Here is a 25994-nt window from a genome sequence, read left to right on the forward strand (position 1 = left end):
GTTGCCATTAATAAGGAACAAGCCTTTAATTCAGAACTTCAGTCACTAGGTGACAGCTTTCCTGGTTTATCATCTCCTTTTCTGAATATTTACAGTGGTTTTTTTTACCTCTTCAAAAGTCCCAGTAGGGAAATCATCTCAGCATATTGAGGAAAAAAGGCAAAATAAATATAATGTTTTCTGACAGAGATGGAAGCAAGGAATGCTATGTACCTAATTTCAGCAACTGGAATTAACAATTAAATAATTTGCTCCATGTAATAGAATTTCAGACTCGCTCATTCTCAATTGCCTGTCTACAAAGGGGAAGTGAGAGAGAAGGGGAGAAATGTACCTTATGTTTTTCAAGGAACTCAGGTGTCAGTGTCCAGGGTGCATCTCTGATGACCTCATCCACATAACGACAGTGTCTGAGGGCTTCATATCGCTCAGTTTCATTCATCACAGTGAAGCCTTTGAATTTATGAGTTAAATCATCACTGCAAACTAAAATATAGAAGTATGAGCAAAATGGCTCTACATTCAGTAAAATCAGCATGACCAGGAGTTGATTATTCCTAGATAAATCCATTAAGTACTTAATTATTAGCTTAGCAATTTTTGGGGTGTTTCAAGGCTCATAACAGTTCTGCTTGGAGTTAGCAGATACAACTGTGTAATAATGAGAGAACCTTCTCTTTCTGGAGCTGCAGCCAGAGGCCAAGTAGGATATTGTAAGATACCTCAGGGTGTATCCTTTACATGCTAAGGTAAAACAATCCCACTCTTAAGTGGAGATTTCATAGGCTGTGATATTTCAGGGGTGATGGCCAGTGCGGGTGATGGCCAGTGCTTTGAAACCAACCAAAGAACACAGCATGGACAATCACAGAGCGCTCACTAACTTCAGGTATCACGAAATGGTCAAGGCAGGAAAACCACTTGACATCACCTAATGCAAACCCCTCCTTCCAGCACAGTCAGCTGTAGGTTGCTCAGGGCCATGTCCAGTTGGGTTTCCAAAGATGGAGACCCCTCAGCCTCTCTGGGCCTCCACTTCCTGCTTTTTATTTTTATGTAAACAACACTCTAAAAGGTGAATATGCTAACAAAGCTCAAAATAACAGTGGGACAGTTTCTCATTAAATAAACCCTGACAGAAAACAAGTCATAGAAAACTTTACAGGAATCTATCTCCGAGCTTAGCAATGAGTTCAGCAGGTTTCACAGAAAGAGAAACAAGGCTTGTGCCATGTTCAAATGGAAAGTTGCTGAAGGAAGCCCCAAGGAAAGGACAGGGAGAAGCCATATGCTCTAGTGAAACGAGCAGAGTTGAAGATCCAGAAATCCTACATCTTTAACTCTGGATGTACCAATACTTTGTCACATTACTTTTAAAATGAGTAGCAGCAACACTCACATTACCAGAGGATGGTAAAAGTTAGATATTCTCTTTCTACCCACATAACATTGTGTAAAAAACAGTGACCTTCTCCACAACCATCACCGTCCAACGTTACAGCTACAACAGTCATTTGACACCCCACATGGAATAATGTGATATCCTTTTATAGCTGGGTTGCCAGTGGTTGTCCTTCACCACAGGTCAAACCTGTGCCTTTGGATCTTTGTCTGTAAATGTACTTGACAAATGATAAATGCAACATTACCAGTGCTGCAGTGAAGTGTGAGAGCAGCCCTACAGCTGCTGCTTCTTTCTAATTTGAAAATATCAACCTATCAGGCAAGGTGCTGGCAAAGATGCAGGCTTTTTGAGATCTGAAATGGATGTTCTTGCTGTGATGGTCATTAAGGACTTTCAAAGTAGGAAAAATGTAGAAAGGCTTAGATAGCCCTGAAGCTTGTGCAAAATTCAAAGCCAGATAATAACATATGTATGAATTTCACCAAGCAAAATGCTACTCTGTCCTATTATGTCAGTTTTGATGCCTGCTGACAAGAAACTTAATGGTGATCAAAGCATCTTCAGGAGAAAGTTCCCTTCAGAGACTGTATTTGTATTTATTTACAGCCTTTATGACATCTTTAGGCTACCCTCTCCTAGAAGAAAAGGTCTACCAAAATTATTGGAAAATTGTAATTTTTACTTGAATTCTGAAGAAAGGTTTGATTTTATTTTCTGATTACTATTTGTTCATGTACAATACAGACACAATATCTTTCTTTGTACTTCTTTTGAATCTGTCATCCTGCTCTAATGACTGAGTTGGGAAGGTATAAATGTCCATTTTAAAAAGAAAAGTTATCTCAGGTACAAATAATTGTCTTCACAAGAAGAAATAGAAGGTGTTGGTTGTGATGCCCACAAAGACATATGACACTGGTGCTTTTGCAGCACAAATTGTATGTGGGTGTGGGAAGGTGTCCATTTTTTAAACATGCTAACACACAGTGCCTTGCCGGGAGAAGGTGAAAATGAGTGCTGGCTGCTTTGTCCTTCACACCAAAAATAAGGGCAAAGTGAAGCTATGTAATGAATTTCAAAGGAGCCAGGCTTTTGCCCCAAAGCTCCTTCCCTTATCTGGAGCAACCCCTAATCCTTTAAAAACAACAACAAAATTTACATAACTTGCATTTTTTTTAAACCTCACAGTCTTGTGCCTCCACTTGCTTCTTCTGCAAGTTGTCTGGCCCAGAGAATCTTTAATGTTTCCTTCATAACAAACAGGACTTGTCCTTTACCTCACAAGAAGCTCCATGGGAACTGCCACATTTCATAAACATGAGTAAAACTAAAAAACATGTTTATAAGGAGATTTTGTTTTCCTCTGTGTTGGGTCTTTTCCCCCCCGCCTCAACTGTTTGGCACAAATATACAAAATAATGCACCTTATAGTACCTGAAGGCTGCATCATGTTCACTGTAAAGCATTTGAGCAGCTGAATGAAGGTTGCTGTGAAATGTTTCTGCGAGGAGTATCTCAGCCCTGGAGGTGCAAGGAAAATGGAACCAACTGCACATTTATGAGGCTTTATGAGAGCAGGGCTTGCACAGCCAACTAGGTAGGAAAGAGCCACCCTCCAGTGACTCCTCTGGCACAGGCCAACTGCTGAACAGCTGTTAGCCAGGCTCAGCAAGAAAAGAAGATATTCATAGCAAAAAAGAAAAATTAAGAAAGTAACCTGCCTGGGGACACCTGTGAACTGAAATTACGTTCCACTCATGACCTACATTTGGGTCTTCAATAACAATAGGCCAGACTTAGCTTCTGTGATGATGCTGAAGGCTGGGTCTGGACCTGGCAGGCAGAGGTTATGGTCTGTGCCTAGTGGGCAAAGGGACCAATGAGCCAGAAATAAATAATTGCTGTTCTCATTCACTCATCTCCATCCTTGAACAATTTTGAGCAAATAACTGAAAAAGGTAAATTATTCATATGGAGCTATTTTAGGCTCAGAGCCATGCAGGCACCTGCTTTAACTAGAATAGGAATTGTGCCTGTGCTGCTGAGGGCAGAATTTGACTTTTACTTTAATTGATGCAATTTTAAGATGTAATTCAAGGCAAATCACCTATAGAAAGCCCCTGAGTGAAAGTAGCATTCAGTCATAGTGTACAAACAGCTGGGGGTGGGAGCACAGCAATAACTCTCTGATAGTGAAGCACAGAAGCAAAACTACAGTGCAATAAATAACTCTGATCTTACCTCCTACTAATAAGTAGCTATTTGGGAATAGAGTTTTGGCTTGCATAAGAGCTCTAGCATGGCCAGCGTGGAAGAGGTCAAATATTCCATCTGCATACACTCTGACAGGTCTGTCAACTGTGGAGAAAGAAACACAACTGTGATTTTTCAGATCCCAAACAAGCTGCACTTAATTCTGGTGGATGGCATTTTGTCCCCAGATCAGATGATTTCAGAGATTTACCCCAGTTTTGATATTAAAAAGCATCACAGGTGAACCCGCAGTTTTTGATACTGCACATCACTTGTTCTTTGTATTCTTTGCTGTTTTCCCTCAGAGTTACCGTATTTATTATCATCCATCATCCTCATATTCTAATTTAGCAAAAATGTCATCTTCCTGCCTCATTCTGAGTCCCACCATATGTCTTGTTCTTTTCTCTCTGCCTTTCTAATAAGATATGCCTTATGGATTTTTTCCCATCATCTCCCTTTCCTCCCCTCTTGCCTTAAGTTTTTCCACAGTTTACTGCTGTAAAAGTCTATTGTTTACCTCTTCTATGTAAACATTTTACTTCATTTTTTCCAGACTTTCCCTAAGTTCTTCTCTCTAGTGATCCTATAACTTCTTTTTCTCATGCTATCACCCTTATAACTCTTTCTGTACAGCATCTTCAGCAGCAGCCTCCAGACTGAAAAAGGACTTGCCATTTCAAATTACATGCTTTGCCACATCCAAGCAAAAGCACAGTGGAGATGAAAGCAACAGAGCTCAAATCTCCATGGACTGTGTTTCAGTGAGAGCAGAGAGATATCTCTGCAGTCAGGACACCCAAGGGTCCATGGGAGAACACTCTTCCTTGCACAGCTGAATGGAAAGCTGCAGCTTGCTCCTATAATGTGTCCTATAATGTATACATAGTTTAAAAGCTTATTTTAAATAAGTAGAATAAGTAAACAGATATTTTTAAAAAATAACCTCTTGAAATATGGGCGGGGGGGGTGTGAAGGATGCATTTGGGACTTCATGTGAAATCATCCTGCTTCCCCAGTCCAGTCACAGATGCCCAGATAAAGAAATTGGCAAATAACCTTTAAGGCCACTGAAGGTCTGATGTGATTAACAGGAAAATCAGTGAAAGAAGAGTATTTTAGCATACAGAGGCAGTATGAGATGAGAATCCAGAAGGTAGCTATTACATAACACAATTTACAGGTTGGCTGGAGTGGGCTAGCAAGCCTTCCTTCTAACCAACATCCACAAAAACATCAAACTCTAATTTGAAATGTTTTCTCTTGTTGTTTCTCTAATAGAACATAGTGGTTCTGTAGTTGCTGGTTTCTTCTCCATTACCTGATAGCACCAGACATTAGACTTTAGCTTTCACTTTTGAGTAGAAGGCACAAGTAAGCATTAAGTGATGTCTGTATGGAAGAAGCAGTGCTTTGGCAGTGCCCATGATCCTGTGGGTGTAGCTTTCTCCACATACCTGGTGTTCCCAGGCGGGCTTGTGCAATGGTTAACTTCTCATGGGGTGCTTGGCACTGACAGCTTGTTTCATCTGCGAATGGAGCAGGTGCCGTCAGAGTCTGGAAGGAGGAAAAAGCACAAAGAAAGTAAATTTATTTTCACCACCAAGTAGTTATAGAAGAACCATTTAGTTGTGGCAGAATGCTGTAACCAGACTTCATGCCGGTTTGTTCTCTGGGGATTTTTGCTTTTTGGTCACCCCCGAACACACAATTAACACAAAGTAGAATGGTGAGGAAAACAAAGCTTTTTAAAAGTGTCAGGTAACTGAATTCTTTGTCTCTGTTAGAGAAGCTTGGTTATCTTTGAGATGGGTGAAGGCACACACAGTTTTTCTATTTGCACAACAAAGTCAGGTTGGATGGTGTGAGCAGCTTAACCCTTCTCAGTGACTCCAAAGGCCTAAGGAAAAATGTATTCTGATACCTGTAAGTAACAGGTGGAAAAACTAAATGGGACTTAGAAAGCTGCAAATGAGCCACCTCTTAACAAGCACCTTTTCCTGCCACTGGCATCAGTAAAGATAATTGGGAGTACAGGTGGTTTTGTTGTGGTTTTAGAATCGCCTATAATTTTGAGGAGCCATTCAAAACAAAGGCAAGGATGCAACCTTAAGTCCCATTTAACAAGAGCTGACTGAGCTGCAACTCCTTTTTGGTCTGACACATTTTGTAATAGTACTAAAATACTCTAACTGTAATCAGAGCACCACAAGGGTACTTGCTCTGAGGAGCTTGTAACCTAAAGATATATGACACAGTGTGAGGATGTGTGAACACTGACGTGGCATTATCTGTCATGAAATTTGATTACTGAATTTGTATTTTCTGCCCGTGTCTATGTAGGAAGTTATCAGCATCTGACCCTCAGATATTTATTATCTGCCATATGGTCTGACAGGAAAGAAACATGCTTCTATAGGTTTTGGCTTGAAATCTTTACAAAAACATAGCTGAGTTTTGGTTTGCTTTGTTTTTGAGATGAAGTGGTGGTTGAGAAAAGCTGAAGGAAATCTGTCACTTTGCCTCCACCATGATTTCACTGGAAGTTCATGGCTGTGCAGCTGTGGTTTGGTTGGGTTTTGACAGTGACCATTTGATGTACAATTCTCACTCCAGTTTGCGTACCCATGGGTGATCACAACAGCGTCCCGTGTTTTTTCAGATTTTTGTTGCTGAATAATTAGTCACTGAGTATTCAGCATTTTTGAGCATCTCTGAGACATTTTAGGGCATGTTATGCCTAATTGCTGCTGATCTCTGGGCTCACCAGTTTGTTGCAAGGAAAGCTCAGAGGACAAGAGTAAAACAACAAAGACTTTAAGATTCATATCCAGTTCTTTCTGCTGATTTGCTATTCATTTTGTTTACTGCAAGTAGGTTTCCTTTTTTCCTTTCCATTTTTCTTTTTTAATTTTTTTCCCCATACTCTCAAACGTTAAAGGAAATCATCATCATTAGTATCTTCATGACGAAAATCACAGCATTTCTGCACAGACAAGGTTAAAAATGGAGAAATTATGACCAAGCCCAAGTTTCTGTCTGGGTTTCATAGAGGGAACCTGTTCATCAGGCCACCTACGCTGCACAGTGTAGAACATTACACATAATCATACAGTGCCAGCTCTTTCCTTTATTTTCTAAATACTGTCTTTTTGCTTCTGGCTTTGCTATTGCTGGGTGCTAATCTGTCCTTTTATCTCCAAGCAAGGTCAAGTTACACAGCAGCCCATACAGCCTGGTTCCTGCTGAGATAAAGAGGAAGGCAGAAATGTTAAAACAATAATGGCTATGGTCTGAGGCCTGCAACTGGTAATCAGCTCCTAGCTTGGTAGAGGTTGTTTCCTTGGAGGTTATTTGAAGAAAATGGGCCAGGTTTGCAGGAAGATATCTCTTTTTCCCCCAGGCAAACACAGTGGTGCTTTTCATCCATGTAACCACCTTTGCAACACAGAGATTTTTCTTTCAGTCTCTGCTCAATAGGAACAACCTCTATTAGCTTCCCATCGGTCCAGCTTTTATAAATATTCATCATTAAAGCTCACTTTAAAGATCAGGGCTTAGAACCAGACCTGTCAATATTCCCTTTACTCTCTTACCTCTCAGTTACTGGATATGAAAATACATCAAATGCAATAGATTAAAATCAGCCATATTCTGTCAAAGCCATACAGAGAAAAGCATAAACACCATGTGCTGACAGATCAAAGGAAATCTATAGTAATAGCTTCCAAACGATTACTCACTACTATTTTCTTTTATCTGTCCTAGAAAAATTATTGCTAAGCTTAACAAAAACATGAGTAAAATGAGACCATTTGGTTTGTATACAAGCCCATAAGAAAAAATATTTCAAGAAACTATTAAAACCCAGGAATAATTTATCAAACCTTTTCAGTTTGTATACAATTACTTGTATTCTTTCCAGTTTCTTGACAGTAATAATTAGAATTGTGAGAAAACAGCAAGAAATTCATATAGCAACTTTTTCGTTTTGGTTAATCCACTAAAGTTTTTTTGGAAGTTTGCTTAGTTTTGCCAATAATCAGATGATTAAACAGACTTTGTACTTCTGTCTTTCTCTGAGAGATTTTTTCCCTTCATCTCTGCCTTCCTTATATTCTAGGCATTTACATTTTCCAATTAGTCTAACAAGTGAAATTAGCCTTGTATTTGGACCAAGGTAAGCTCCTGAGACCTGCACCGTCCTGTAGTAATATGTGAGAGAAAGCTTATCACATGTCACAAATGGAGAAGTCATGGTAATACTAGGACTTATTAATGATATTTACTTCAGAAGATGATAAAAAGCTCTTGCAATAAGAGTCCTGTTTGCTGGAAATGAAGACATAGCATTCAGTAAAATGAAAATATGGGAAATCATCATTTTTAGTAACCCTTGCATATTAGGAGCTGTTCATTCTATGAGAAGTTTAAATAGTGTCTTACTTGCTTTCTAGGAAATTTGCAAAAGAACTAAATGGTGTTCAATAAACTTCAGGACATTAAAAGATAGAAGGTAGATAATGGGGCTTTCTCAGCAAGCACCTCACAGCTCCATATGCACCAGCAACGTCTTTGTAACCCACAGCTCTGTTTGGTGAGACAGTTGCCCAGAGAAGAGAGCACAGTCTGGCTGATAGCCCTGAGCTGGTTCTGGGGCCAGGACATTTCATGAAGAAACCCTGTATGACAGCTAGAAGCATATTATTTTCAGGTGGATCTTGATGCTGCCTTTTTATTATCACTCTTTACAGTCTTTTAGGCTACTGTAGCCATTTAACTTAGTTCCTAGGCATAAGATAAACACTCATGCTTGTGTTTCTAATGATTAAAAGGAAAGCTGTTGGCGATTTGCAGAGTCCTATCACTGAAATAACAGGTCAAGGCATAGGCACACCCACAGTTTCTCTTTTGTTTACAGTCTGTTGTGTTATTGCTTGCTTTCTGTATGTTTGGGAGTTGGGCTGGGTTTTTTACACAGCAACAAGGAAGACAGAAACATTATTTTAAGCAGGCAAATGTAGATCCATCCCAGCCACAGTGCACCTGCCTTTGTAACTCTGCCTGCAGGGTGACTGTAGGAAACATAGCTCATGGAAGGAGCTACTGCTTTTTTTTCTAATTCATGCAACAGTACCTTCTCTCCTCCTCTTGGTGAAGTTGTATTGCCATCTAAGATTTTGCTGTCAACAAAGTGAAATTCAGATTATGAACCAGTACAGCTACAGAGGCAATACTTGATAAAGCAGGTGAGCCTGTGCTTATGAAAAAATTAAACTGGCAGGGAAATTCTGCAGGAGGTCTGATGCTGTAGCCACCTTTTGTCTCAGAGGCAGTATTTAAAACAGATAAGTGATTTCACTGGAACAAATCATGTGGATAAGGTCTACTCATATGAGGAATGATTATTTTGGCAATCTGCTCCTGATGTTGGGAAACAATAATTACAAAGCAGGAAACACTGACATCAGTTTCAAGGAATATTTAAGAAAAAAAAAACTATCAAAATTATTGCAAAGTAAATATATGCCAAGTTTCTGAGGCATGAACAGTTTTGTAAGTGGAAAGGCCGTGTTAAGGACTACCAAGGTCTCCTCTTAGAGGTTCAGGGAGCAAACACTGTCAAAAAGGAAAACCACGCTGTCTCCTACCTGTTTGGGTCAGTAACCTTGACCCAAACATGTAAATTTATGAGCATTTAAGTTGTAATTGAATGCTACTGGTGGTTGTCTCCTGGTAAACTTTTTACAAACAGTTCTAGTATCAATGCCAGTATCAAAAAAAGTCTAGCCTGCTGTCTCACAGTTCTGCTGAACCAGGGAGGAGAAAACTAAAAATATGGTAAACTAACCTTATAAGAACAGTAACTTCAGCATTCTGTCTGCAAGCATTTCAAATTATCTTTGTTGCTCTTTCTGGGCTTTATTTTCAACCGAATATACTTTGCTCATTATTAGTATTAAGTCAGTAATTATTAAGTTCAAGATGAAATTACAAATTGAAGATACTGCAGAAGAAAAGCAGCTTCCACTGCCTTTTCAAGAAGCATAATCATACATATATGTAGATATTCATAGATTATGAAACTAGAACAACTATTATGTAATCTAGTCTAATATTTGCAAAAGGCCAAATAATTTTTTTACAAGATTCCTGCATGACAGCCATGACTTCTGACTGAACTGGAACACATTACTTAGAAAACAAAATCATCCTAGAGGTAGGATGGGCCCCAAGTCAAGCAGAGTTCAAGTGAAAGAGTTGCCAATGAAGCACCTCAACCTCCATGAACACTAGCTGGAAGTGAAATGCAACCCTTGCAACTCATACAGCTGAGCCTGCTCCCCTGGCATGGCTGAAAGGAGCTCTGTGTGCCAGTGGTCCAGGCAGGACTCGGTGAAAGCAGGGCACTGTGCAGCCTGTGATCCTGGATGTTCTCCTGTCCTGATGGCTACAGACAGGAAAGCTGTCAGATACGCCAGCACTGAGGAGTGACACACAGCATTCCTGGATAAAGAAACTTGTGGCTCCTTCAAAGGGGCACCAGACACCATCACCAAGAACCAAACTGGCTGTGGAGCATTTGCAACTCAATGCCCAGTGGCAAGTGTTTGCTGGCCCAGGAGTAATGCTGAAGGTTGGCCATGGTCAACAGACCAAAACTGTGTAACCCCTGCTCTAATGCCCCTCTGTGTTTTACTGATCAATTCAAGTGGTGATAACATCAGCTCCTGTGTTTTGAATGTCTATTACACATTTATTTTACTTGTACATTACTGTACAGCATCACAGAATCATGAAGGTTGGAAAAGAGCTTCAAGATCATCCAGTCCAACTGTCAACCCAGCACTGTAACCCCTAAACCACCGAAACACATCACCCAGCACCAGACCCAGATGCCTCTTGAGCACCTCCAGGGATGCTGACTCCAGACATCCCATGGCAACCTATCCCAATGTCTGACCACTCTAACACTGAAAAAAATCTTTGCAATATCTAATCTGAATCTCCTCTGTCTCATCTTAAGTACATGTCCTCTGGCCCACTCACTGCAGGCATAGCAGAAGAGACCAGCTCCTACCTCACTAAAGTTGTAGAGAGGAATGAGCTTCCCTGAGCCTTGGCAAGACTACACAAACCCAGCTCCCTCAACTATTCCTCACAGGACACATTCCAGACCCTTCAGAAGCCTTGCTGCCCTTCTCTGGGTACACTCCAGTACCTCATTATCTTTTTGGAAGTGAGGGGCCCAGAACTGGACACAGTACTCGAGGTGTGGCCCCACCAGTGTTGAGTAAGGGTAACAATCACTGCCCCAGTCCTGCTGCCCACACTATTGCTGATACAGGCCAGGTGCCATTGACCCTCTTGGCCACCTAGGCACTCATGGGCTCATGGTCAGCTGGCAACCCAGGTTCCTTTCTGCTGGGCAGCTCTTAAGCGACTGCTCCCCCAGCTTGTAATGGCACATGGAGTTGTTGTGACCAAAGTGCAGGACAGGGCACTTTCCCTTACTGAGCTCCTGCAACGGTCCTCAGCACACTGATGAATCTGTCCAGGTCTCTCTTTAGATCCTTCTACCCTCAAGCTGATCAACACTCCCACCTCCCTTAGTGTCATCTGCAAATTTACCCAATATATGGCTAAAAGAACCCAACTCTGCATTAACACAGTCAAGGGTTAATCTTCTGAAAGCAACTCGGCTATATAGCTATATATCTGTATATATATCAGTTATACACAGTTATAGATCACCTCAGCTAAACTATTGGATGAATTTGGCCCAATAATCAATCTCTACTCGTACTTCTTTACAGAGATACTTTACAGTTATCAATTTTCTCATGTCAGATGTCGGACAGCATTTTGTACAAACCAGTACTCAGAAACAGAGCTATGAAGCAGCAAAAAAATCCCAACCCTTTTTTTCCTTCTGCACAGGAGATACATATTCTGCAGTCCCTCAGCTGTCAGCAGAAAAACTCTGGGAAGATCAATTTACCCACAGGGAGGGCGATGGGCTTCTTTACAAGATCCCTGATTCATCCAGTGCCTTTCTCAAGAGGTTTCCACCTTATACCATCTGTTTATATGTGTGTAGAACAGGAAAGCAGATTACAGGGAAACAAGTGACACACTGGGATAGACAGTTATGGCTGTACTCAATGTTTGTGCAGGATTGTGGATGTGTGAGTATACACTATACACATTCTTGCCTGTGTAGTCAGTATTTGCCTCCTAATTTCTGTATTTCTTCTGCTCCACATCCACTCATGTGCTGAGTTCTTTTTACATTTTGTACATATGCTATATTATAATGTTGTTTATGTTCCTGAGGAGGGAGCAGAGAAAATCTATTTACAATGGTTTTCCACTCCTTTTTAAAGATGATACAAACCTTTGTAGTAATGGCAACAGCACGGTTTAAGAAGTTGGTAATATTCTCCTAATAAAACCCGTTCCTAAAATGCCATTGCATTTGCAAGCACAAAATACAATATATAGACTGTAATGTTTTCTCCCTGTGTTTATGGGTCATTTCTGATTCCTGAAAAGATACCTGTAGTTCTGTGCATCTGACACATATGTATTGCAATGTTTTTTTGCAGAAACTGTATGTCCTAGGGTGACATTTCTGAATGTATATAAACTACATGTCCTCTGATGTAAGAAGGGGAAATCTAACCAGATTTTTCATGTCTATGGGCAATTTATTTTTTTTAAGTGCAGCAAAAATTGCTACATGTCCCCAAGCACAAACCTCACTTGGCACGTTTTTATGGGTTTGTGGTCTTATATAGTAGCCAACATTGATGAAAATGAAAATTAATCCAGAGCAAAACCCAAACTTCTAAAGGACCAAATAAATATTTAGTCAAATAAACTAATTTTGGGTTCCTTAAATGTAAGGCTATTTACATATTTATTTATGCTTAATTCCACATTGAAGTAAACAGATGGCAGACTCCCTGTCATAACATCACGTGAGAGAGAAATAGATGCATGGGACGCTTTTTAACCACAATAAACCCCCCCCACATTAATCATTGGCTCCTCTGATTAAAATTGCCTTCCAGTGATATAGGAAAGATGAATATGAACATCTATGAAAGCTCATGGAAATAAAATACTGAAATTATTCTAGGGGTTGCATCAGACCTCTTAAAACAGTCTCTGTAAATATGATGGGATGAAAACACAGGAATCCAAGGCATGCACACTTTCCTTGCAATTATTTCGAATTTTGTGTTTGAGTTCATTGCTTAACAGCAGCAACAAGAAATTGTCTAAATAAGTAGTGACTCCTTGAACCATTATACAGCTCCAGTGTGTGCAAACACTAAAATGTTCTCCTCTACATTTCAATAAAATAAAAAAAAACAACAGCGTTTTCCAAATGTACTTGAATAACTGGGAAAATTGAATTCATGTACTCTCATTTTATATAAAAAAATCAAGAAAATAAACAAAATGGCTAAAGTAGCAGATACCTAAAATTATGTGAGATCTGTCATATTCAGTTGTACTTGAGTCTTCTTCTCCAAGTACAGTCGATTCAGTGGCCCCAAGGTACTTAATACCTAATTCCTATTGACCTGTAAAAGCCTGAGGCCTCTTAATCTCACAACACTACAGAAGGAAATCTGGGCTTTGGAGCAGTGCTGGGATTGCAAGGGTGAAACTCAAATGGCCACGACACTTGCAGTGCCTTGGCAGAACATGTTTTATCTGCCATATGGATAGACAAAGTATCCAGCTAGTCTGTCCTTGAAATGATGATGGAAAAAATCTCCCAATAAACTATTTGGGTACTTCCATACAGAGCCCCAATACCACTTTCTGTACAAGAAAAGAGATCTGGCCACAGCTTCAGCTGCCTGAGGACATCCAAGGGTAGTATGGATGACATATACCCTTGAACAGCCCACTATTTTGGGGATAGCACTGCCTAGGGCAGAGCAGACAGAACAAAAAGCACTTACCTGCTTCTTTACATCATCTTAAAGACAGATTCACTTTAAATTAATGAAAACAGCTGCTTAATTCCTCCTGCCTTGCCCTGTACCCACTGATGTGCCTGTGAGCATGGGCCAAACCAAACACATACCTAGCTATGTATTCCCTCTCCTCCTCTGTAGTTCACCCCAGCTAATTCAGGTGGGTTATTTTATCTGGTTTCTTAAATTAAGTACTGTGATGGAAATGTAAGATACGTGGAAGTTGAGAACATAAAGAAGGCAAAGATTAAGTCAGAGATTGAGCAGAGAAATTGACTGAAGCAACACAAACGCTCATTAATGCTTCAGCTGGTTAAGAAAATGCAGAGGGTATTGGGGAAAAAAATAATGGCAATTTATAATTAAACCAGTACCAGGCACTGGAAAACATCAGGCTTCAATACACATTGAAACTTACCCTAGAACTGCCTTCAATGTCCCCTGATTTCCTGATCTTTGAAGGACACAGGTCCTTTAGTCCTAATATGACAGTTCCTGACAAGCTAGCAGACTTCATAGCCTAAAATCAGAGGTCTAATGGCAGATAGCCATTAAAAATATTCAGTTTTAAGGCTTTAAAGAAATATTTCCTGTTTCAATGAATAGGATGACAACAGCTTCAGGAAAGAACCAACCCTTTTCCACCTTCGAAAATTTGAGGAGATTTCTCAAGAAAAACTGCTTCCTACAACTTGACCTATATATAACATGAAAGCCCTGATAATTAATTTTAGACATGTGTGAGAAACAATGAACAGCCTTAAAAAGTCATCTGTAAATTTCACAGACTTGCCATCAGTTATATCATTGAGGTACCAAACAATACTAAAATGTTACCTGAGACACCCTCTTTCCTTACACTAATAATCTATGTGACAAGGTTGCTGGCCCCCCACTGCACGTGCTGCCTTCAAAGGATGAGGTCAGACCAAGTACTGAAGATCTTAAAAAAGATCTGATAGGAACTTGATGATCATGTTATTAGACCATTTGTCAAGGGGTGATTCACTTTAACTCTTCAGAACACCTGCCCTTAATTTTTCTCACTTCAGGCACTGCTTCACTACACTTGTTTGCCTCACTCCCTATGCTCTGAGTTCAGTGTATTGCATTATACTTCACCAGACAACTTTTTTTTTTTAGCCCGAAGATAACACAGATCTGATGACTGATGAGATATCACTTCTTCACGTGTGCACCTTCCACACTTTCCACAAACATTTATTTAAAATGTCTCCATTGTCCATTACTGGTACTCAGAAAGATCTAAAACATTGTAATGAATTCCTGTTTCATTCATGCACTCTAACTGTCACCTTAATTTCCACAGAAATTATACAAGAATGCATGATACTGTAAATACTGATATCATATTGTCATTCCTTTCTTTAAAATCTTTTAAAATGTCAGACTACACAGAGTAATATATTCAAACAGGTTGTTATATCTGAGCTTTTGACAGAGAAATTTTAGACAGCCTGTACGAACACACGGCAGTAACTACACCTGAGCTAACTTTCCCTATTAAAATAGCTCCAAAAGCTTTCCATGAACAAATTAACAGTCTTCTTTAAAGCTGAATCTAATTATAACATGAGCAGGAAGAAAACATTAATTTAGGTCAGCTCCAATGACTGTTGCTATTTCTTGTCATATCAGAACAATGTCTCAACTATAGTGTTGAATTTAATTACTGAAGTTGGATGTTTAAATATGTTTTAATTAGCACTGCGACTGAATTCTGGTGTTAAATCATCTAATTTCCAGGACTAAACTGTTGCATACATCATGCATTTTCACATCTTGACACTACCTCCACAATTCTGTGATTGCATTTATGTATTGCTGTTATTAACTTTCTACCACCATGCCAATGGTGCATACCATGCTGGGGTAAGGAGAGATCTTTCCTAGTGGGAATAATAACAGATTTAAGTAAGAAGGAAGGAAACACTCAAAATATTTCAAATGAGCACATGAAAAGAAGGACAGTTCTCAGAACCTCTACTCTTGGAATACAGCAGCCTTGTAGAGTTGCCTACACGATCTGAGAGAGTCTTTAAGCAAAGAACATCAGAGGAGTTATTTTAAGCATCACTCTCCCGGCCCTCCCTCATTCTCCTGTCCCCCCAAAATCCGCACCTCTCCGAGACTCTCTTCTTCCCTACGCACCCTGAATCAAACGAGCAACTCCTCACCGGACTCTTAAAAGTTGAAAAAAGCGGGATTTGCGATTCCCGGGCGCAGCAGCCCGACCGAGATCCGGCCCGCAGGGCAGAGCGGGGCCGGGGGGTCACTGAGGGGGCTGCCATTCCCGGCGGAGCGGCACCGGGAGAGGCTGGGAGCGGCCATCGCTCCCCGCCGCCGGCTCCTTGGAGCGCGGGCCGCTCCTCTGCATTCACTACTGGGAACAGGCAGCTTTTTAGATCGTAACACGGCTTGGCACCGCATGCCTCCCGCCGCCGCTCCCGCCACCCGCACACATGCGGCAGCAGCGTCGGTGCTCGGGCGCGCCCGGACCCGTCGGGAGCGCGGGGGAACCGGGTTGTTAACGGGTGGACCAAGAATCCTGCCTGGCTGTCACCATACTGCCCCTAGTTCTTGCAAAGCACGGCACAGCCCACCTCAGACAGCTTTCGCTCGCCCTTTCCCTGGCGTTGCACAAAGGGACCCGCAGTGAGGCGGCACCGGCCGCCCGGGGGCTCCCTCCCTCGCCCCCGGCCCAGCAGCCCCGCAACACCCGGGGCGGCTCGAGCGGGCGGGCCGCGGCCGGGCCCGACTCACCAGGCGCGGCTGTGGGCAGGTGTGTTCCAGCTCCTCCATGGTCTCGGAGGGGGATTTGGGGATGCCCGTTCCTGACTCAGCACCGGCCGCACGCACTGGCATGGCCGCCGCCCGGGCCCGCCCGGCGCGGGGGGTCTCCCCGGGAGCCGCCCGGGGGCTCGGCCGCTCGCGTCGCCACGGCAACCGCCGGGCCCCGCCCCACTCCGCGCGCGGGGGGTGGGGCTCACTCATCTGCATGCGGGCTCCTGGTTGGCTGCTGGCCCGCCGCGCCACCGCGCGCTGCCCACGGCGGCTCCGCGGGCGGACCCCGCCCCCGCGAGTCTCGGGAGGCCGGAATGGGCCGGGCTGGACGGGACCGCCGCGGTGACCGGCTCCGACCTCCCGGCTCGAGCAGGACTGTCCCACAGCACATGGCACTGGAGTGCGTCCAGAAGGTTCTTGAACATCCCCAGTGAGGGGAAACTGCACAACTTCTCCGGGCAATCCGTTCCACTGACCGGTCAGCTGCACAGTGAAGAAGTTCTTCCTCATGTTCAGGTAGAACTTCCTGTGCATCAGTTTCTGCCAGTTGCTTCTTGTCCTAAGCTTGGCAACCCCGAGAGGATCCTCCAAAAGGCTCCGTCCTCTTGGCACCACCCCTTTAGATATGTATACACATTCATTAATGAGGATCCCTCTCAGTCCTGTCTTGTAGATGTTGAACAGGCCCAACTTCCTCAGCTTTTCCTTGTCAGAGAGATGCTCCAGTCCCTTAATCATTTTTGCTGCCATCCACTGGACCCACTTCAGGATCGCCATGTCTCTCTTGTCCTGAGAAACCCAGAACTGGACACAGCACTCCAGGCACACGTCAATGTGGCTGAGTGGAGGGGCAGGATCCCCTCCCTGCTGACAATGCTCTCCCTGATGCACCCCAGGATCCCTGGGCCCTCCTGGCCCCAAGGCACTGCTGGCTCAAGCCCCAACCGTGTTCGAGCACGGTAGGCGCGGTCGGTGCCGGAGCGGTGCGGGCCTTCGGGAGCCGCATCGCTGTGTGCGCCCCGACCCCGGGCGGCGCGGCTGCACAGCCGGGCCGGGCTGTCCCGGTACCCCCTCACAGCGACCCGCGTTGAGGTTTGGTTGGTTCGGCAGCAGCCGAAGGCTGGGCGGTGCTGACCGGACAGCTCCCGCCTGCCGCACCGCGCTCCCGGGGCGCCTGCACCGCCGGGCTGCCCGGGGCCACTGCCCGCTCCTACCCGGGGAGGAGCACGGTGCTGGGAGTATCAAATTCTTGGTGCTGAAGAAATTAATTACCTTTTAGTTAAAGCTATTATAACACTTTTGGCAAAAGCATCGTTCTGTTCTGACGAGAGATGGATAAAGAGCATGGCCGTAGTAGCAGCTTTCTCTAACGATCCCTTAAGTTTCAGCTTTCATATTTTCCAGATTCTCTACTGCATTAGTATATAACTCTGAATTTCACATAAAGTGTTACCAAGTTCTCTTCACAATTTAGTTAGACAAAACAATCCTTTTCCAGCCTGAGAACCAAGGATACAGCTTCAGGTCCAAAAAGTATAAACAACAGTGAATTGATAAGAGCAATCTGCGAAGATGGGACTTCATAACCTGAAGCTGTAATTGGACAATTAACCCCAATATGACAATGGACCAAAACCTATACAAGTGTGAAAATGTGTGATCCATCATTCATCTCGAGTGTAGCCTTGGCTGGGCTCTTGTGCCGCCCAAGGTGTATACTTTGAAGGCCTTTTTAATAAATACCTACTTTATTCCTTTAACACTGTCTAGCCTCTGTTCTAGGTAGCCTCTCCAGGCATCACTAAACGCAGCAAAATACTTCTAATCATAGGCAAATTGAGAGTTCCCAGGCTTTTCACATGGAACCTAGCTGACACCTGCCCAGGGGCTATGACTACATATTTGGTTGTGCTGTGCAGCTGCTTCAGCACACACAACTGTAGCTTCTGCACTGCTGAAGTGAAATTACCATCCTTTTTACACTTAAATAGCATGAGAATATGACCAAAATAATATAAAGCCAAAAATTTTTAGAACAGAGAGGCTCCATTGGCTATTGCTAACCTTGATAGAATCAAAAAAGTGGATTTCAGTAGTACTTAGCTTCAATAGGCACCATCAGTGTCGTTTTTAAAAATCAGACTTCATCAGAGGACACAAATGTCTAAGGCCATCCAGACCCGTGAGGAGTTACAGGAGAATTGTGCCTCAGGATCTTTCCCCTTGAGACTTGAATTTCAAACGTATTATCTTTTGCACATCTTCAAAGAAAACCAAGTGTAATACAAAGATGTATGAACTAGGTGAAAGGGAAAGGGGCAGATAAGTAAATAAGAGGAGATGAGAAAGAAAGTAGAAAGAAAAGAGAATGTCAGAAGAAAAAATGAGTCAGCTGTCAAGAAAAAAGGGAAATACATGTCAAAAGAGGTGACTAAACAAGAAAAACAGGTAGCCAAACTAAGTGAATCTCATAGCTGAGTCTTTTCCTTATTAACTAAGTTCCTTTATCAGTGATTCTGCAAGAGCTACTCACACATTCTGGAAAGCATACTCAAGGGAAATGATTAAACCATGATTAATGCAGCACTCGGCCTGAAATTTGTAGCTCATTTTCTTAGGAAAAAATATTTGCAGGAGTATTATGCTGTTAGAAGAATATTTGGACAGCACAGATGAACAGTGCTAGGACTGGAACAGCTAGAGGTAGCAGGCAGCCTTTTTATAAACCCAACCACATATGCCAGCTCTTCAGAGATTGGTGCTGCTGCCCTGAAGGTGTAGCACCAGGTATGGACATACCCAGGGTGAATGCCCAGCCTTCCCTGACAAGGCAGGTGCATGGAAATAGAGATGAAAAGAAAGCAGACTTTCTTGAAGTTGGATGATTGCCAATATACTGCGAATGTAAATTCCTTTGCCTTCTATTTCTTTTTACTATGAAAGTCCAAATTTCATCTTTCCTTTCATGCTGAGAGTGGGCTATTGACTCCAGATGCATTTTGATTAATCTTCTTTACAGATAGGTTTTTCCATATACATATAACATTACAGAATGATATCTCTCTTGCGGTAGTGTTATCACCTATCTAAGCTGGGCCAGAATTTCAAAGTGGAAGTGGAATACTTTTCATGCTGCTTTTTTAATTTCCATCTCTGGTAAATATTTCATGTATTCTGTCCTTCTTTTTGAAGTGCATGAAAAAAATATATTGTGTACCTCATTACAAGAGAGAGAGGAAGTTGAAATAATGGCAAAGAAGGATGTAGGGTCTGTCATGTCTGTCCAAATGGAATTTGTCTAAAAATCTTAGTCATCATATTGGATATCTTGAATAAGGTATCCTAAACTGCATCTTTCAGCTGTTGGGGCTAAATGATCTTTCAAAAGGATGGAATGTGTCTTCTTAACTCTCTAAAATAAATAAATACAAATTAGGTTTGATTGGAAAAGCTCAACAAATGATCTTCTGTGAATCCTTACAAGTCAGGCAGCTTTTAAAAGAACTGTGGAGCAAGAGTCATGGGTGAGGAGGTCCATGCATCTAATTTCTTTTCTGAAACCAATATCTTGAGCCAGGCTGATCGTGGTCTCCTGGGCAGCCTCCTGCCATTTCTTCACAAATAACAGGGACACATCACCATGGACTTTAATGAATGAGCTCTTTGCAACAGCTGCTTGGGTTGAACAGACATCTGATGCATAAAACTCTTGTCCAAGGGTGTACAAATTACAGGCAGACAAGACAGGAAACCATTATCCCAATCCTCCTACCACTAATTTCATGGTCTGAATTGAATAGGCACCAAACAGGGAAAAACCTCAGTTATTAGAAAGGTTCCACCTGATACATAGTGGTTTGGGTTTTTTAATACAGAACTTCAGTTCTCAAACTACAACAATTAATTATAAAAGATTTTTAGAAATACATTTAGATGTTACATTTAAATCCTCTCATTTCTCAAACTGAAAGTATGATCCCCCTCTGAGCTTCATGGATCTCAAACACCAGTTAGCACAGCAGAAGTTGCATTTAAAACGGTCTTTGCCTGAGACAGTCTGCAAAAGTCTTCTGATCTATAATTGAGTCAAAATGAAGACAAGCAGACTCTCACATAATTTCGGTTCAAAAGTCATCAGGAAACTATGAAAAAAACTGTGGTTAAACAGTGTTTGACTTCAAAGCCAAGCATCTACAAGAAAACATAATAAATTACTGAATATTTAACTGATGAGCTTTAATAAATTTTCCTTCAATGGATATATTTTGGATACTGAAGGTTTTAACTGCAAGAATTCATAAAGTCAACTGCAAAGCTTTGTAAAATGAAGGAATGGTTTATGTCTGGAGCAGATTTGTTAAAATACTGCATTTCTATTTATGTATATATGTATGCATGAATCCCTGTATTTATGTGTCTCTGTATCCATCAATGTCATCTTAATTCTAGACATGCTAGAATTAATAGTCAAAAATCGCAGAAAAAGATACCTTAAAACTGAGATAATCAATTAGTTAAACCATGTATTTTTAGACTGAGATTGAAACCCCACAATGGTTGATATTTTTTTCTCTCCTGTGTAGGTGTGAAAAAAAGGTAGAGAATTAAAGGTATGAATTAAACTATACCCTATAGGTTTTCATAGCCTCCAACACCAATCACTTTGCTGCTTCCATGTAATGTTGGCTGATACTGTAGCTTTAATTAATATTTAAGAGCAGTTCATCATTCCAGTGGAATGCACAATGCTTAGAAACTATCCTGTTTATGTCAGAATAAATAAAAAATATTTACTATTTATGAAATAGTCTTATAAGATGTATGCAGATTAAACCCACAAAGTTTTTCTATATGCAATGACAGTTCATAAATTATGAAAAGTAAAAACATGGTATTTGGTACAGCGTGATTTTGAAACAATAGTTTGAGGATTTGGAGTAGAGAGATGGCATTCAGCAGGCAGGTTTGTACTTTTATTACATGTCTCTTGACTTTTCTAGACTAAACTGTCCCAGCTGCAATAATTTCTCATAGGTCACATGTTATAATTTTTCCATTATCTCCCTGCTCTATTTTGGGTTCTCAGGAGATTTCTTACAGAGCGGTGCAAGCATAGGACTACAGCTGCAACTTTACTGCTACCAAGAAATACAATACTGAATGCTACAGAACTCTACTTATATATCTCAGTATAAACTTTGTCTGAATTATTCATATTCTCTTGCCTCCTTCTTATTGTTATATATAAATATAATTTAAGAAAAATCTCTTTACTATTTACATTTAAACTGTGTCGTTATCCCTTCTGTCCCTTTTCCTCTTCTTCTGGCTTTCCAGATAAGCACTTCAATCTCCTTAAATCCACACAAACCTAAGACTACCTTTCTTGAACATATTTGTATTGCACTCACTTCTATCCATATTCAATCTCTCTGGTGCCTTCCTTTTCTGCCAACTCAATTTCAAACTTCTTGGACTGATCATCAGTATTCTGTCACGCTATCTTTTCCAGGATTACAAGTCTCCAATACTTTTTTTTCTCTCCACTGTTCCTGTCAAGCTTTATCTTTCCATTTGTCAATGTTTCAGGCAAGTGCCTTCACAGCTTTTTTCCCATAGTATTCCAAATGTAAACCTGCCAAGTTAAACATAAGAAAGCATACTGTAAACTGCATTTGAATGATTGTTAGGGGTTCACATTAATATTTTGGGTACCAAAAACTTAATAAGAGTTAAACTGGAAAGTTTCACAATCTGAGTAAACACACGCACTTTATTTAAAGCAAAACATCTACTTTATGTACTGTAAAATTGCTATCTGGGAGCTAGTATAGCTTTTACTAGTTATTATCTGAATGCCTCTTCCTGTAATAGCATCTTCCATTTTCCCTAAAGTAAGGCAGATCAAGTACTAAACCTAACTGGAAAGTTTTTCTCTCAGGTTCACAGTTACTTTCCTGCTAGTGTCCACAGGAAGAATCAAAAGAATTTGAAAGGAGTTAAAAATTTGTGACTTGCTAGTGTTAGAAAGCGAGATCAAATGCCACTGGAACAGCAACACACGAGACACCGCCACCAGGCCTGACCTGACTTGTGCTTCTACCTTGCCTGTGGTGATGAGGCAGGTCCAAAATCTTGTATGATGATCTGGACTCTTGGCTGGGCCTGACAGCTCACCCTGCCTGGGATGTAGCCCTGGGTGTCAAGTCCCCTACTCCCACCAGCCATATCATGTCATTGTCTCTTTGTCCTTATGGAGCAGCTGCCCCTTGCTACACCGTGACAGCTAGATCAGGCCTTCCTAAGTCCTGAGTTAAGCACAGTGGTGCCTGGCCCATGGCTGTATGGGATCTTCTGCAATTCCTCCTGTGCCATCAGCCTGACTGGCTTTGGTGTCCTCATTGCACTGTCCAGACCCAGTTCCTGAGTGAACCTCCTCTCAGAACCCACCTGGCAGCTCCTTGGGGCTGGTCTATAGGGTTTCTGCCACCCTCTAGTTCCATCTGCTGTGGCCCCTTTCCAGGTCATTGTCCTTGCCCTGGTTGAATGTCCATAAAGGTATCTGCTGACAACATGGCACCAACCAAATCCCTCTCCCCCTTCTGAGTTCTCAGGTGTGAGGACACAGCTTGTTTGTGGGGAATGGGAGTTGCTGTCAACGCTGTGAGGGCACTGACCAAGCCTCACCTGGGTCCCCTGCCCTCTGTTTGTGGGCTCTGGGTTCTGGCCTGTGCTGTTGGCCCTTGCTGGACCTGAGCTGCAGGAGTGCTGGTCTCCATCCAGCTCAGCCACAGCCGAGTCCCTGCCTCCCTAGCCTGACCTGGAACCCGCCTTCCTGGACCCAGTGATTCTCCAGGGGAAGTGTTCAAGGCCAGACTGAATTGAGCTTTGAGCAATCTGCTCTAGTGCAAGGTGTCCCTGCCTGTGACACAAGGGCTGGATGTAGATCACCTTTAAGGTTCTTTCAAACCCAGCTTGTTCTACAACTTGCCTGGTGATCACTGGGCTGCATCTGACCCAGGTTACCATCACAGGACCTGACCCTGAGTCATGTTTCTGGTTTGTTCTGAGACCAGTCTCATCACTGTGGACTTGTCCTGGCTAACCCTGACTCTATCTCCAGGCTGCCCTGCTCACATTCCTCGGGCTGGGGGAAAAGGGCCCAGCTCCCTGCCAGGCTCCCCTACTGCAGGGAGCACTTGGCCCTTGTTTCTTCCCCACAGTGTGAGCACAGCCTTCCCCAGCACCAGTCCAGCACCAGAGGATTACAACAAGACTTTGCAGCATCTCATGATGCTGTCCTCCTTTCTGCCAAAGGGATGTGAAATAGTGAATGCTGAGAGTATTCACCCATGGAAGCACATTTGATCTTCAGCCAGGTCTTGAAATGTAACAGCCTCTCTGCTTATATATTAATTGTTCATTTTTGTTCAATTATAAAGAGAGAGTGCTGAAAGTAGTTAAAACAGAGACTTTCATGCTGTGGCAATAACTGTATGCTCTTGAATACCATTGGCATCAGACTTAATTCTTAGACATTATAATTAAGTGAGGGCTCATTTTCTGTGAGTTTGCTCTCACTTGTCTTCCCTATTTAATGTACATTATAATATTTTGTACTTTTCTTCTAGGCTTGAATAGGAATATTGTATTAGGCAAGCAGGTGATGAGATTGTGCTCTCTGTTCCAGTGAGCATAATTCCACCAATTCTGGTCCAGTTACTAGGATTTACTGTAATTTAACTGCAATCAGAATTGAATTGTGTTTGTTTAAGAAAGAAAAAAAGTGTCTCTGAATGTTCATTTCATGGACTTTTTCTGTTGTAATGGAAATTAGTGTGTGCTCTTTTTTCTATTTCACGTTTTATTTCAGAGCCTTAACATCCTAATAACAACTTTATTCTCTTCATCCTGTTGTTAGCAAGTAACTCAGGTAGGAAATTAAAAGGAGCTGTGCAGCGAAAAAAAGGCATTTAGAGGCCTGTTAAGCAAGGAATTTACCCTTTTAACATAAATGTCTGCATTATCATTATTGATAAACACAAGCAGAAGCATCTATTTTTTCATACTTCTGTCAATTAACTATATATGAAGAGTTTTGAAAGCAAAGATGGCTTGTAAAGTAATAATTGGAGATTTCTTTTATTTTTAATTTATGCAATCTGTACTTCTTTAGGAGTTTAGTCCCCCAAACAGATAATTATTGTCGAAATGTCACATATATAGCACAGTTTAGTAAGCAGCTGCAGAAGTGGTCAGAGCTGGATGAAATTAGAAGGAAAAACTTTAAGTTAATTTAATGATAATATGCATTAATTCAGGTCGATGTAAGGATTAAAAGTAAGATAATGAAATACTGTATGTGTATGTTTGTAAGAAACATACACATAGAACATAGACACTCATATCTTGAGTAGCACACACACACAATTCTTCACAAAGACAGTCTGTACTTAACAGCACTATAATAATGTTTAAGCATTTTGAAGTAGACATCGTACAGGTGAATTTGCAATCTTGCTGTCATTCATGATTTACTGGCATTGTTTTTATACCACCACTCTTAGTTTTAACAGATTTTTTTCCATCATCAAAAGCATCTACTGTTTTTGCAGTCGATCAAGCACGCTCTAGTCATTAAAAGGAAGAAAAAATAATCTTCAGTACAGTAATTATTTTGTGCATTTAACTTAGTTTTGATACTATATTCCATTTGTACTTCCCTATGCTAATGTAAACTACCGTTTATATTATCTTGGAATGCTTGCAATGAGTTTACAGTATTTACTATTAGTAACTTACATATTTAAATTACAGCTCTGAGAAAACAAAACAAAAAGTACATCTTTGTCACCTTTTGTTGAAATCTGGGAGTTTCCTGAGCTTCTTCTTCCGTACTGTGTTTTTTGCTGTCTACCATCTTCATTACTATGCTTGTCTTGCAGTTTTCTCTGCAGCTATCACACTTGCCTCGAGGGAATCTTGCTGGCTCTGAACCACCAGAATTCCCACTTCTTGTTCTTAAAAGACACTTGAGCAAAGGTTGTTCTTGTTGGTTGTCCAAGTTGTTCTTGTATGGTTGTCCAAAGGGAGGTTAAAGATCAGCTCAAAGCTATGTGCTGTGATAAAGCCTTTAGCAGAGGAAGTCCCAAATCTTGCTGGGTTATTTTTCCTTCCCAAAGCAAAGCCCATCCCTTGCTCCCCCCACCTTTTATTTTTCCCCCTGCAGCATTTAAATATGCTTGTTGTGCTGTGGGAAACAGATGTATTCTTGTTATGGCCAGAGATGAATGTCAGGATTGAACTAGCATCCATGAAAAAGTCTTTTGTTTGATTTGTACTGTCCCACAGTGGAGCTATGGCAACAACTTCCGTTTGGGAAATTAACTGTATCACTGTGTACTGGCTCAAATCATGGCATCACCTGAATGACAAACATGCCACTGTTCACATGACAGCTGACAAAGAGCACTGTTTAATTTTAATCAAAAGCATTAAAATCCAGCCAATTCAAAGATCCAAAGCATGTGAAG

At 41.6% G+C, this 25994-nt stretch overlaps 1 protein-coding gene across 3 annotated transcripts in view; it reads right to left on the minus strand.

The window, feature by feature from the left end:
* PCYT1B (phosphate cytidylyltransferase 1B, choline) overlaps positions 1-25612 on the minus strand; it is a 39723-nt gene extending 14111 nt beyond the window's left edge. The window contains exons 1-4 of one of the 3 annotated variants that reach the window (XM_088160337.1): positions 25316-25612; positions 5116-5215; positions 3647-3763; positions 335-486 (exon numbers count right to left, since the gene is read on the minus strand). In XM_088160337.1, coding sequence (XP_088016463.1) covers positions 335-486; positions 3647-3763; positions 5116-5215; positions 25316-25387 — 441 coding nt within the window. In that variant the 5' untranslated portion in view covers positions 25388-25612. Of the gene's footprint in view, positions 1-334; positions 487-3646; positions 3764-5115; positions 5216-16440; positions 16634-25315 lie in introns of those variants that run through there. The other 2 variants (XM_014879712.2, XM_014879713.2) reach the window with 2 other exon arrangements.
* Between the last annotated feature and the right edge of the window lie 382 nt (positions 25613-25994).

Source organism: Sturnus vulgaris, chromosome 2 (assembly GCF_052056855.1).
Source record: "Sturnus vulgaris isolate bStuVul1 chromosome 2, bStuVul1.hap1, whole genome shotgun sequence".
Lineage (NCBI taxonomy): Eukaryota > Metazoa > Chordata > Aves > Passeriformes > Sturnidae > Sturnus > Sturnus vulgaris.